The 13,933-nt window shown below is 41.4% G+C and overlaps 3 protein-coding genes across 3 annotated transcripts; 1 reads left to right on the forward strand and 2 right to left on the reverse strand.

The window, feature by feature from the left end:
- Window positions 1–1,563: 1,563 nt before the first annotated feature.
- Window positions 1,564–3,380, reverse strand: AK88_01850 (uncharacterized protein; the record flags this gene model as incomplete). Its single annotated transcript, XM_012479485.1, has 2 exons — window positions 1,564–2,943; window positions 3,174–3,380. 2 exons carry the CDS (start codon window positions 3,378–3,380, stop codon window positions 1,564–1,566), a joined length of 1,587 nt encoding a protein of 528 aa, XP_012334908.1.
- A 1,562-nt stretch (window positions 3,381–4,942) lies between these two features.
- AK88_01851 (uncharacterized protein) lies at window positions 4,943–7,885 on the reverse strand (the record flags this gene model as incomplete). Its single annotated transcript, XM_012479486.1, has 3 exons — window positions 4,943–5,875; window positions 6,046–6,368; window positions 6,862–7,885. 3 exons carry the CDS (start codon window positions 7,883–7,885, stop codon window positions 4,943–4,945), a joined length of 2,280 nt encoding a protein of 759 aa, XP_012334909.1.
- Window positions 7,886–10,732: 2,847 nt separating this feature from the next.
- On the forward strand, window positions 10,733–12,894 carry AK88_01852 (uncharacterized protein; the record flags this gene model as incomplete). Its single annotated transcript, XM_012479487.1, has 3 exons — window positions 10,733–11,719; window positions 11,900–12,617; window positions 12,779–12,894. 3 exons carry the CDS (start codon window positions 10,733–10,735, stop codon window positions 12,892–12,894), a joined length of 1,821 nt encoding a protein of 606 aa, XP_012334910.1.
- Between the last annotated feature and the right edge of the window lie 1,039 nt (window positions 12,895–13,933).

The raw sequence follows: 13,933 nt of genomic DNA on the forward strand, positions 1-13,933 counted from the left end.
TAGTCATGTCTGAAAATTTGCAGGCCAGACGACACACGCGCAAATGGTGCACACATAGATGGTGTACTCCCTCATTGCATATTATGCTTTCTATTATAAATTTTAAGAGTATCACAATACATGTCTTATCATAGATACATTATTCGCCTCATTTTAGAACAATGGCAATTTTGACTTTATTGTAGTTCTTCTATATCTTCCATGTTGCGTCATTGTAGTTGTGTGTTGTTGAACATCCGCGCTATTACATTGGCTCACTGCCCCATAATTTGAGTTGGGTCAATTGGAGATCCTAGATGAAATGTAATAAGGAGGGACCATATACAAAGACAGTACGAACAATATGTGTATATATCATGTGTGTATGTAGCAGGAAGCGTATTTGCAATTTTGGAAGAATAAGTTTTTTCCCATTAGTGGGAGTATTATTTTAATTAAACATATTTGTTATAGGGATGAAGTTTTTATGATTTCAAACGATGAATTAACTCTTGAGAAACAGAGGATGAACGTATATTTTTTAAGTATTTAGGAAACCATATATTGCACAATTTATATGACCTACAGCTGTAGTTATGTGAAATGTGCCATTAGTAAGGAAAAATGGGGAATATATATTCATTAGTGCTTAAAAAACTGTATTAACATGTGTCTAGTTCACATAAAGAAAGTAATGCTGCTAGAAAGCAAGTGATCCCCCATGGTAAAGAGACAAAGGGAAAAGTTATTGATTGAAGAGTTTAGGCGGGTTTAGCGCTCATATTATTGCTGTAAAAAAGTAATTATATGTGCACCTCGGGAAAGTGATCGTTCTCCTTATTTCTTGATCTTGCTATACCGAATTTTGCCACTATTATACACGCACTCGTTTGTTCTCAGGCAGCTTTAACGCAGTAATGTGAATAGTAGAACTAGTGAACAAGCTGCGGAATAGGGAAGAATTTTGCGCTTATATGTTTCCATAACATAAATACTGGGGGTCTGTATGTAACTGCACCGAAACCGATGCAGAGCATATGCCTGTAGTTTTGCAACACAGGACTGACTTTTCTGAGGACCAATTAATTAGTTAATTCATTATTTTTTTAATGACATTATCATTCTTAAAAATTGGAAAAGAGTATATAAATAGGTGTGGGGACAAATACACTATTTATTATTATATTAATAATCAAATATTAAAGGATGTGTTAATTATCATACAAATACAAATTTGTTCATCTTCTTTATTATTAAAGAATATGATCGTATATTTGGGTAACGCATACAATTAAATCTATCAGATGGAAAATTAATTGTTGCAGCATCCATCAGTCCCAAAACGAACAACAAATATATTATATGGACACATTAAGGAAGGTGTGCACATAATAACAAATAACAACTTTCTAATAAGTAAAAATTAATGGACAATGCGATTTATTCATATATATTATTAATAATACACGAAAATATTTTCTAATATTATAATTAACGAACGGTTGAAAATTTAGACAATGTTCATATTAATTTAACTTAATATATATATTTTATAATTGAATAATTTCTTCTTTTTTCTCTAATTCAAATTTTTATTTCATTAACAAATTGATTCCATTCTTCTTGTGTTAGGCGTTTTCCAGAAAGTGTTATACACATTGAATTAATTACATCATACTTATCTTTTTCCCAATGTGCCCAGGTTGACTGTTCCTGTTTTAAATATTCTTTTTCTTTAGGGAGAAACCATTTTGTAAGTTCCTGTCCTTGATAATCCATGTCTATACTGGAACGGTACCATTCTCGAGACTTGACCAAATTTAAGAATTCTGATGCTGTCATAAGTTCAAGCGATTCATAACCAGAATACCCTTCGTTCTGTTTCCAGTGATACATTAACCATTCTTTGATTTTTTTGTTTTTAAATTGTATCATATTATTCTTGAGAATTTTAAATAAATTCAAATGGGTGTCGTTAAACCATTTGTCCAATTGTACATCTATTTGGGGTTTTATTTCTGTATTAAACCATTTCTTATATTCCACATTGCTCAAATGTCGTTTTCTCAAATTTTGCGGATCCTCTCCTGTTGTTGAAATTTGAGTATAATGAATCCATTTACATAGAACTAAGTTAATCCATCTAGAGTGTTCTTTATTTTTTTGTTCCATGAACTTCGCTCTTGCCTTATTTAAGTATACTCTAAATTCTTCCCAATCATATTCTAAGTTCTGCATGAATCTGTTCCAATCTGTAAATACTGAATCTTCCATTACGTAATGTTCTTGTACCTCTTCCTGGGCTTGTGTCGATTCTAATTCAGCAGCTTCTTCTGCGCACTGTTTGTCAGCATTAACTTCACCCTGTTCCTCAGTTTTTTCTCCACTTTCTTTCTCCTTCTCATCCCTCTTGGACTGTTTAAGTGCATTTTCTACAGAAAGGTTATTATTAATGGACTCCCTTTCCTTATTCTTCGCCTTTTCTGCTTCATTCCCATTCAGCCTTGAATGTTTTAAATCTTCCTTGTTTTTTACACTGTAATAATTGGTGGCTTCTTTCTTCGTCACGATTTTGTCCTGGTGTTTATTCACACTTTTGCGCTTGTTCGTACTGCTACTTGTCGGTTTGTCACTTCCGTTTTTGCGAACCCCTGTCGTTTCTCCTTCCGATTCTCCTTCGTCTGCAACAGCTTGTTCTTCATCCTCTGTTTCTTCCCAGTCTTCATCAGAATAAACTTCCTGTTGTACCTCGTCCTCGCCTTCTAAATATCCTATTCCTTGTGTTTCTCCTGCAGGAACGTCTTGTCCGTTATCTTCACTTTGTACCCAATCAATATCTTCTAGTTGAAACTTATCTTGTGATGGAGTTGCTGCTTCTATTGTCGTGGCTAAATTTCTAGTAACATTTCTATTTCCTTGTAATGTAGAAGAAGCGACATGCTGTCTCTGGAGGTCATCCTGGTGCTGCAAATGAAGGCACGAGATAAAGGGTGTGCGTGTGCGTTCATGAGTTAACAACAGAATGGCAATGTAAGAAATAGCAGTGAACGAGGGATGGAGGGGGGGAAGCAATAAATATACATACAGTAGTATATATGCGATACATGTGGCATATATAGGAAAATGTACAACTTTCCAGTATCTACGCACATCTGTACGATCATACACTTGCCCCCTGTTTTTGATAGATTTACTTTTAAAAAGATATACGCAGAACCAACAAACAGGATAGCCGCTGTTTTGGACAAGAAGTTTCTGTGTGCTTTTTTTCCACGACTTTCGGCTGCTTCATTAGCTCCTGAACATGCTTTGATGGGGCGGCTGCCATTATTACTTTGGGATTTCAATGTTCCTTGTAAAAAAAAACTTGTCGATGTTGTTTTTATGTTAGCATGTGCCATGTTGTTATGGATGGTTATATTTAAGAAAAATGCACGAAGTACAGTACGGTTTACCTCCTTTTTTACATATAATACTCTTTGTGATGTGTAAAAAATATATATATATATGTTCTTCGTATATAAAAATTACATTTTGTACAAGGGCAAAAGGCATTACATATGATGATGCAACAATATACATATATAAATGTTTATGCAACCATTCCTTTTCAGGCAGTACTATTTATTTTGCGGTGTTTCAAAATAGTAGAGTTCTCAGGAAGGAAGTTGCTTACTTTTAAAACATAAAAACAAAGAAGATTCGTTTTTTTATAAAATATAAATATATGAATAATAGCGAATTTCTTAAAAACATACTCTTTAAAAACATTACCAAAAAATTAAAATAAACAGGCTCTAACATTTGCATAAGCAAACTATTGAAAGTGTAATATATATGAACTGCCACCTCTTTTTTTTTGTTTTTTTTTTTGGTTATTGTACTTTACATTAAAATGCTTATTATAGAAAAAAAAGGAAATTAGCACTTTTACTCCCTAATTATTGAATAATTTAGAGAGGCCATAAGAAGAACGAAATAGAATAAAAAAAGAAGTTACCTAAAAAAATTGACTAAACAAAAGAAATAGTTGCATTTTTTATTATGGCAGCCGCAATAATATAACAGTGAAGAAGTTTATATATGCGGTGTGTTATTTAAAAAAAAAAAAAAAAATGAATGTGCGCTAGTGTATTAGTATACAAACAGCTTTATTTTCACTATATATTTTTTTCTTTTGTATTGAAAAATGAAAAATATCTAATGCATTTATGCCTAAAAGGACAAGGGTTATTTTAAGCCATGCATAAATATTAATTGTACACCATGTTTGCAGCTGTTCTTGTGTTCACAATTGTTTAAATGCGCTTTAGAATTTAGGGCTTTTTTTCTTTATAATGAAAACCATTATAAATATATGGGTACATATACATTAAGCTAATATTATATGTATACACTCTTGTGTACAAATATTTAATATTTTAATATTATGTGACTGAATTATCCTAAATGGTAGTCTGCGCAATCATTATATTACACAAATAGGTAGAAAGATGTTTCTCGTTGCATATACTGTATGGCGAAGCATAAAGTTTAAATCTAGCGTATGAAGTTTTGTATAGAGCTTTCTATACTTCCGTAATAATAAGGAAGTTATAGCGTAATGCAGGTTTCGCAAAGCACTTACTTCCCCTAAAGGAGAGCAAGGGAAAGAAAAGAAAAAGGAGAACGAAGCATTACATAAGGATGTATAGGTTCATGAACCCTTTGACAAAAAGAGAAATGAATAGGAAACACAGATATAAGGATAGTAACGCATTATGCATAGCACTGAATAGATAAGAATAAGCTGTTCTTATCATGTGTGCCACTATCTCCATTGCTATATACCCCAGCCTTCTTGCCTAGAGCTTCTCTAAAGTTTTCTAACAAACTATCGACATATAATCCCCTGATATCATAAATTCGGTACATTCTACACTCATCCTCATGCCATTACCACTTCCGTCGTGCCCGCTATCGCTCATCGCTCAACCGAAGTGGGGCACTCAAGAGAAGCGCTGTTGAGCACCGCTGTTGTGCTGTTGTCGCCGTGTGCGTGTTTGTGGCCGTCTGTTGCTCCTGTGTGCATGTTGTTGTTGGCGGCGGCATCCCTAGTATTCGTACGGTGTACAGTCGGTCGTATATTCCAGTGCTTACCTTCGTTCAGTTCTGTTATTTTCTTTCCTACTGCGTCCTTCGCTTTCTCAATTGCCTTTGTTGCTGCGTCCACTACGTTCTTCTCCACTTCTTTTATATCATTGATTTTCTCTTCGTCCACCCGTGTCGTATCATACTCCTTCATGTTGTCTTTTGTATAAACTGCCCACTTCGTGTTACAGAACCGCTTCTCTTCTATTGTCTCTATTCCATCCAAGACTTTCCCTTGCTGCAATAACCAGTTCACTATCTCCAGATTTACTGCGTCTACATGCTGTTTATTATGTCCATACCCACACGCAGTACACCTGCCGTCCACCACTGGACCCCCGATTCCTCCAATTCCATCTTTTCCCTTGCCATGCATATTCCTGAATGCTATCCGGGAATACTCTACACCTCTTCTCCACAGTTCCTGGTTCGGACAATAGTTTGCTCGCAGTAGATGTCCAAATATATTTGCTACTTCACACCGTAGCCTCTCTTCCATTTCCTTCTCTGTCTGGTTCTTGTGCTGTTTATGTTTGTCCTGTTTACTGTTGTTCCAGCCATTTACCCAGCCCAGTGCAAGAGTCATAACTCTGCACCTTACGACATCTGCTACTGTTTGATCCTCGAAATGAACCCCAGGTTTCGTTATGTCATCCCAACGCGTATTATAGCAGTTTACACCATATGCTTCATTGTGGTCTTTGTTTGCATGCATATATTGCTTAAAATAATCAAAAACATCCCTTAATTTTTCCAGTTCGCGTTTCTGTATTATGTATGTGAGAATAAGGAAATAGTTATGTACACGTTTTACCTACGTTGTACCCCTCCGAAGCACGTACACCCGCACATATATACATGGAAACGCATAAATAAATTCCCTTTGCATCTATGTCGTCTGTGTTCCCCTTCTTTGCTGCTCTCACGCTAACTTACTCTATAGTTGGGTATCACGTGCACTGTGCGAGGCCTCCACTGGGATAACCTCTCCCCTTGACATTCCCCGGGTTTGGCAGTGTCCACTCGTTGCTTCACTCCTGCACCACCACCACCATTACACGATGTCGTCGTCGTTACCACCGGTTTAGCCGCTACTGGTTGGGCCTTCGTGTCTGGGTTGGCATGGGCGGGCGCGGCTCCTCCGCCGGGTTTGTCGGTGGCCTTCGCACCCGGCGAAATAGGTTGGTGGGCGGGTTTCTTCGGTGGTGCCACAGGAACTTTAGCCGGCGGAGCTTCTTTCTTCTTGTCCTTGTCCTTTGCTGCAATGACGGAAGCAAGAAAGGAAGGTAGAAAGATGATAAACAAAAAAAGGGACACAAAGTGGTACAGAAAGAAGGGCAGGGACGGTGTGGTGTTGTTCGGTAAGGTGGCGGCAGGGTACGGTCGGCTGCATGGATCGAGATGGACTCGGTGGACTGCGTACTCGGTGAAATGGGTGAGGCGGTAGCAAGCATACGGTGAGGTGGATACATGGTAGCAGTACACTTATATTTGTCGCCGTCGTCATCTCGGGCCTCACCGCCGCTACCGCTGCCGTGGCCACTCATCTCCGGCCGCTCCGCTACCGCTGTCGCTGCCGTCGTCGCCGCACATCTGGGCTCAACTAGGGAACTGCGCCGTGCTGTTCCCCCCCGCGTGTGCGTGTTGTGGCCGTTGCGTTTGTGGAGGCATCCATATTCGTGCGGTCCACATGCGTGCCGTGTATTCGTATTGTTTCGTGTCGTATTCGTGCTTTCTCCCATCGCTCCTTACCTGTCGATCCTGTTGTTGCAGCCGGCACAGTAGTCGTCGTGGCGGCCTCCCCGTTTTGGTCATCCTGCGCTGCAATAAAGGAAGAAATAAGAATTAGAAGTGTCAGTATGTGCTTTGGGCATTCTTGGACGGATGCAGAACTGGACATGTTCTGCTTCCTTCGTTGCACATTTTTGTTTTTTTTTTTTCTTTTCTTTCTTTTGCCCCTTGTCGTATTCGTTCTCCTGTTTTGTAGAATTCCTCTTTTTCTCTGCTTCTTCTCTTTTTTATCCTGCTGTTTACCGTTCTCTTTGTTGTCACTGCCCGTAGAAACTACTTCTGGCTTTGGCGGTGACTTGGAGTTTTGTATTACGTCGTCCTTCATCTCTTCGAATACTTCCTTTACCACGTTCACTATTTCATTCGCAATGCCACCACTACCGATGACACCTGCCCCTTGACCCACTGTGCCTGTGGTTCGTGCTAATGCATCGTTTCCGCTCTGTTCCATGTCTTTCTTGTATGCTGCCCATTTTTTGTTGCATTGCGGGTTGTGCTCTATTGCTTGTATACTATCACGTATCTTTGTACTTTGCTGTAACCATTTTTTTACCGCTTCCTGTAAGTTCCCTGTGCCTATGGTAGTATCCTTATACGCATCCAGCGCACATGTGCCACTTGAAATTGGATTCACGAAGCCACCCGTTCCTCCCATGCCTTGCATAATGTACCAGGCCTGGTCTATTCCAGTCCATTCAAATTGACACTTTATTTCAGCCAATATATACGCAAAAACATTGGCCACGAGGCACCTCATAATAGCCTTCATGGCCGTATCGTTCTCCGATGTCTCCTTATCATTCTTCTTATGATTGCTCCACTCATTTACAAAATATAATGCTCCAACCATCAGTCTGCATTTCATTACATCCCCAACGTAATGATCTTTATATATTGGTCCGTGTTCCTCGCGTCCTCTACGTACCCAACCTTCATCCTCACAGCTTGTGGCATACAGTTCTAAGGTATCCTCTATCGTTTCCATCTGTTCCACAAAATCGTTTAATACACGTTGCATATCTGCCCATAATTTGCTCTACAATATATATAAAGGGAAAGAAGCGATTAATATGTGACATTGTGCTCAAGTGCCTTATATCTTTCTTCTAATGTAGTCTTCCATTCAATATACATGTACCTGTGTGAACTCCTCACTATCTCCCCATTTTTCCTTTACTAATCTCGTTCCTAAAATTTAAAACCTACTTCGAACTGTTCCGTTGTCCATATTCTCCTGTCTTTTACCCATTTCGCCAGTGCATCCTTCAGACGCCTCGCCATTATATTAGTACATGTACTTTCAATTCACTATCCATAATATGCATTCATTATGTGACTTATAAGTCATGTGCACAGGATACACATATATTCCTGCCCTTATCCCCACATTAAAAATTTTTAGTGTTCTTAGCTTGTATGTGCTATAGTAGTGTGTACGCCCATGTACTATATGAACCGTTCTCATTATACATTTCCCACTCCACTAACCAACCATAGGAATTGTTTGGGACAAGTATTGCAATGAATCGAATGTCGTCCCCCTCGTTCTCTTACAGGAGCAAAGGAATATTGATCCTTCACTATTTTCTTATACAAACAACTTGGTTCGTTCGAACATGCTCCGATCCTTCGAAAATACACTTATCCTCACTTCTAAAAATTGAATGGAAAAACAATAAAAAAGAAACCAAAAAAAAAGAGAAAATGAAGGAAAAAAAAATGTACTACTGCACTACGACTACGCGCACAACGCGTCATGAATATCCCGCCTGCCCCCGTTGCTACACCGGTCTCCACTAAACCCCTTCACACACACTGTGTCGCTGTGTGCGTACACCTAAAAACCGCAGTAACAACAACAACATCAATTTCTTCTGCCGTCGTTGCCGCCCTGCTTCCGTCGTTGTTGCTCCCGCACATAATATGTGTATTCCTTCTCCTCTCCCGCTGTGTGCGATCCCGCTCTCTGTGATCCCCCTCACTCGAATCCGTCCCGCGAAACGCTTACTCGAATGCGTCCCTCGAACCCCTTCACTCGAACCGCTTTAGTCGGAGACAATGTCCTCCTTCTTACACTCGGCTACTTCGTCGAATCGGTCTTGCACGCGGACAATCCGTTTACCCAGCCGCGTTTGCTCGGACGGACAATGTCTCCTCCTTGTTACACTCGGCTACAATGCGGTTTACGCGGCCGAGTTTGCTCGGAGAGACAATCCTCCTCCTTCTTACACTCGGACAATCCTTCGTCGGCTACCTCGTCGAATCGGTCTTGCACTTGGCCGCTTTGGTCGACGCGTGTGCTCGGAGAGACAATGTCTCCCGCCGTTGTTACACTCGACTACTTCGTCGAATGCTTCTTACCAGGCCACGTTTGCTCGGAGAGACAATCCTGCTGCTTCTTACACCCGGCTGCCGCGTCGACAATCCCGTGTACCCCGCTGCGTTCGCTCGGAGAGACAATGTGTACCTTCTGACACTCGGCACAATGCTTACTCGGCTACTTCGTCGAATCGTTCTTACACTCGGCTACTTCGTCGAATCGGTCTGGCACTCGAGCCGCTTTGGTCGACGCGTTTGCTCGGAGAGACAATCCTCGTTCCTTCTTACACGCGGACCGATCCGTTTACCCGGCCACGTTTGCTCGGAGAGACAATCTGTTCCTCCTTCTTACACTCGGCCACGTTTGCGCGGCTACTTCGTCGAATCCGTCTTACACTCGCAGACAATCCGTTTACGAGGACGCGGCGAGGAGGTCAAATTGACGTGGTTAGATTAGTGTACCCAGAGACAGTGTGTAAAGGCGTTTAGTGGAGAAGCGGGGGGTGTATATTCATGACGCGTTGCGTGTGTAGGTAGCGTAGTGTACTTTTTTCCCCCCTTTCTTTGACAGCAGGAAGACGGCGCCAGCCGCACGCACAAGCCTTGCCGCGAGACGCGTTGAGGGGAGATGCGTTCACGGGGCCCGGGTGCCGGCGACGGCGTTCACGCAAGAGGCGTTGACGGAGAGACGGCGTTGACGGAGAAGGTGTGACCCGGAGACGGGGTGACGGAAGAGGCGTTGACGGAGAAGCGTTGACGGAAAAGGCGTTGACGGAGAACGGGACGTGTGTATGTATTTGTTGTTGTTGTTAATGAACGCGCTAGTAGTAGTAGTAGTAGTCGGACTTTTTTTTTTTAAGAAGGGAATAAGTAGTTGTATATTATGCAGACTGCGTCAACGTCGGAGCTAGACTTTGTGGATGCGTGGACAAAATTTGTATGGAACGCCAAAATAAAGAATCCGACCGCGTATTGGGTGAGTTGAGTTAATGAGGAAGTTACAATAAAGGCGTGTCACATTTAACGGTTTATATATATATGTATATTTAGGTCTAGGACCTATGTGTATAAGTGAACTACGTATGTGAATATCGTGGAATAGAACTAGTGTTGCGTAGGCGAATGCTGCACGCACAAAATACGATGGTCTAGGTGGACAGTAGTAATCCATATAATATAATGAAGCAGGAAGGAGACAAAGGAATTATTCATACCTGTATGGAATGTATTGCACCTGCAGGACTTGTTATATACTGAGGTTAATAATATCTTCGATGCCCTAACTCGTGTGATTGGTGAGAGTAACCTTGCTAACAGTACCATTTGTGGGGAACTATACTTCGACGCGGACACGAAAACATGCTTAAGAAGATGTCCAGCAATTGTAAGTCTTTTACTATACATGAGGGGGTATGAATATGGAGCACAGCACTGGACAAAGAGCGCCGTGGAAACGCGGTCCGCAGAGGGCTTCAAGAAATATTTAAAGTGTATATTAGCGAAAGAAGCTATAATGGAGCTGTATGGTCGAAGTGAGGAACATCTGCAAATTATTCAGGAAATTTCGGACACATTAAGAAATGGAGGTACAGTGTGGACACAGAAATATGCGGACGGGATATGTGAAGGGCAGGATTATGGGAAATACATATTCGGATCAGGAATTATGAGGCAAAGCATAAGGAACCGCTTGAAGGAGTTAGGGAAGCATTGGGTACGAGGAGGAAGAAGTCCAGACAGAACATCGGGCAAATGTACGTGGCCGCACGCAGTGCAGATGGAGGAAGAGCAGCAGAATACTGAGAGTTGTAAAAAAAGGGCCAAGGAAGGAAAGCAGGATGAGCAGGAAATAATGGAATTAATGGATGTCGCCAAAACGCAGTTGACAACGTATCTTAAGACAGTAATAAGCGCACGTTGGAAGTCGCATGCAAGGTGTACAATGGAGGAAAGAATAAGAACCAGGATACAAACAGGGGTCAGGGCAGTTGGTGTAGGAGTCACAGGGGGACAACCACCACAGAAAGGAAGTTCCAACGCAGCGATTGGGGATTGTCGCACACGGTCACCACGTCCTGGAACAGGACCAGGACGCACACCAAGACCACGACCACGGCCGAAACCACCGCAGGAGGCACCGACACTACCGAAGCAGCCGACGCAGTCAGTGACGACGAAAATCACCGATCAATCCGGTTCGAACAGCGACGCCTCCAAACCCGCCCCGGCCAAGCCGAACAAACCTGCCACCGCTGCCAAACCAGTAGCGGCGAAACCGGTGGTAACAAAACCGGTGATAACGAAGACGACATCGGGCAGTGGCATGACGACGACATCATCTGGTGGTGGTAGTGGTAGTAGTGGTAGTGGTGGTAAGGCTCGTCCTGCTGCTGGTAGTACCGGAGGCGGGCAGGGGAAGAAGGCCGGAGCAGCGAAGTGTCAAGGGGAGACAATATTGGAGTGGAGGCCTTCGGAAAAATATGTGGTGCTTCCATATAGTGTAAGTTACAGTAGCATGTGCGGGGAATTGAAAATAACGATGAACAGGAATAATGAAAGGGGAGGGAGAATTAATCCATACGATATATAAATATATGACAGGGTGTACATGGTTCCGCAGGGTAGAATGGTGATGACACGTCCACATCCATACTTATATGTCCTCCTGCGCAAAATGTAGGATGCTCAATGGACACGCGTGCAGGACGTGTTGGAGCAGTTTATTGAATATTTGAAAGACCATAATGATACCTTTGACGCACTTGGTGCCAACTGTAATAATATAGGTTGGAATGATCTGACACACACTGCATACCATAAGGGACAGAGAGTGGCAGATATGATGAGGTGCAGAATCATGTCGGGTGCATTATTCTTTGCGAACCAAGACACAAGTGATGAACAGACCAATAGGTTAAGATGTGAGGTGGCCCATGTTTTGGGGCACTTACTGAAAACTAGGTATTGCAAAGATACGGCACCATGGCCAAGAGGTATAGAGTATGCTTGGCCAACATTCAGGGATATGAAGAGCGGAGAATCCGGTAAGCCTGGTGCAGTGCGGGGCCCTGTTATGGACGGAAGGTGCACAATGTGTGGATATGTAGGTAACAGGAAGAACGTGGAAGCAGTAGATTTGAAAATTGCATACTGGCTAATGCAGGAAGGAGGAATATTGGGAGAAATACAGGCAATGGAGAAGGAATGGCCGTGTGAGCAGTATTGGGACAAGTATACTAATAACCAGGCAGAAGAACGCGAGCCAGATATAAATAAAATTTTGACCGAAGCAGGACAGAACGAAAAGAAGAGACTGGACAAAGAAATAGTACAGACAGCAGAAAAGGTGTTTGAGAAAGCGAAGGAAGCAGTAGAACGGGAAATTGAAAAATTGAAAGGTAAACATACGGCCGAATACGCATGCCAACGGCCCGCATCCGCCCAATATGGATGCCGGCACCACAACGCACGCACACGCGGGGGGGAACAACACAGCACACATCGCTTCCCCGTCGCTGCCCCACTTTGGTTGAGCCGAGCACAGCGGCCACCACGGTAGCCGTAGCGGCGGGTAGTGTAGACCACGTCTGTGTGTGCGGCGGCGGCGACCACGGGAGCGGTAGCGCAACGGGTATGAGTGTAGACGAGTGTAAGATGTACCGAATTTATGGTTAACTAGTTGTACGTGGATGATCTATTGCACAACATTTGAGACGCTTTTAGGGGAAGAAAGCAGCAGAGGGGGGATACAGGAACGAACATAGGGACACATGATTAGAACAGCTTATTCTTATCTATTCAGGGGTATTCATAATGAGTTACTGTCCTTATATTTGTGTCTCCTATTCGCTTCTCGTTTTGTCAAAGGGTTCATGAACCTATACATCCTTATGTAACGCTACTTCCCCCTTTTTCTTTTCTTTCCCTTGCTCTCCTTTAGGGGAAGTAAGTGCTTTGCGAAAACTGCATCACCCTACAACTTCCTTATTATTAAGGACGTGTAGAATACTCCATAAGAAACTTCATACGTTAGATTTAAACTTTATGCTTCGCCATACAGTATATGCAACGAGAAATATCTTTCTACCTATTTGTGTAATATAATGATTGCGCAGACTATCATTTAGGATAATTTAGTCACCTAATATTAAAATATTAATCACCTGTACACAAGGAGTTGTATGCATGTAATATTAGCTTAATGTATATGTACCCATATATTTATAATGGTTTTCATTATAAAGAAAAAAAGCCCTAAATTCTAAAGCGCATTTAAACAATTGTGAACACAAGAACAGCTGCAAACATGGTGTACAATTAATATTTATAAATGGCTTAATATAACTCTTTTCCTATTTTAGGTATAAATACATTTATTACATATTTTTCATTTTTCAATACAAAAGAAAAAAATATATAGTGAAAATTCAGCTGTTTGTATACTAATACACTAGCGCACATTCATTTTTTTTTTTTTTATATTTAAAACACGGCATACATAAATTCCCGTATTCACATATTATATTCCGGTTCCACTAATATACAAGAAAAAGAAAAAATAAAATTTAAATAAAAAATTACTTGTGCTTTATACAAAATTATTTGCTCTCTTTTCATAAAAGAAATCCTCATGTTCATTATTACATATGTTTTAAAAAGAATAAGAACACATTAAATGTTATAAGAACACATGACCCTTCGTAAAGTAAGAAAT

The sequence above is a fragment of the Plasmodium fragile genome (genome assembly GCF_000956335.1).
Source record: "Plasmodium fragile strain nilgiri unplaced genomic scaffold supercont1.16, whole genome shotgun sequence".
NCBI classification, from domain to species: Eukaryota; Apicomplexa; class Aconoidasida; order Haemosporida; family Plasmodiidae; genus Plasmodium; species Plasmodium fragile.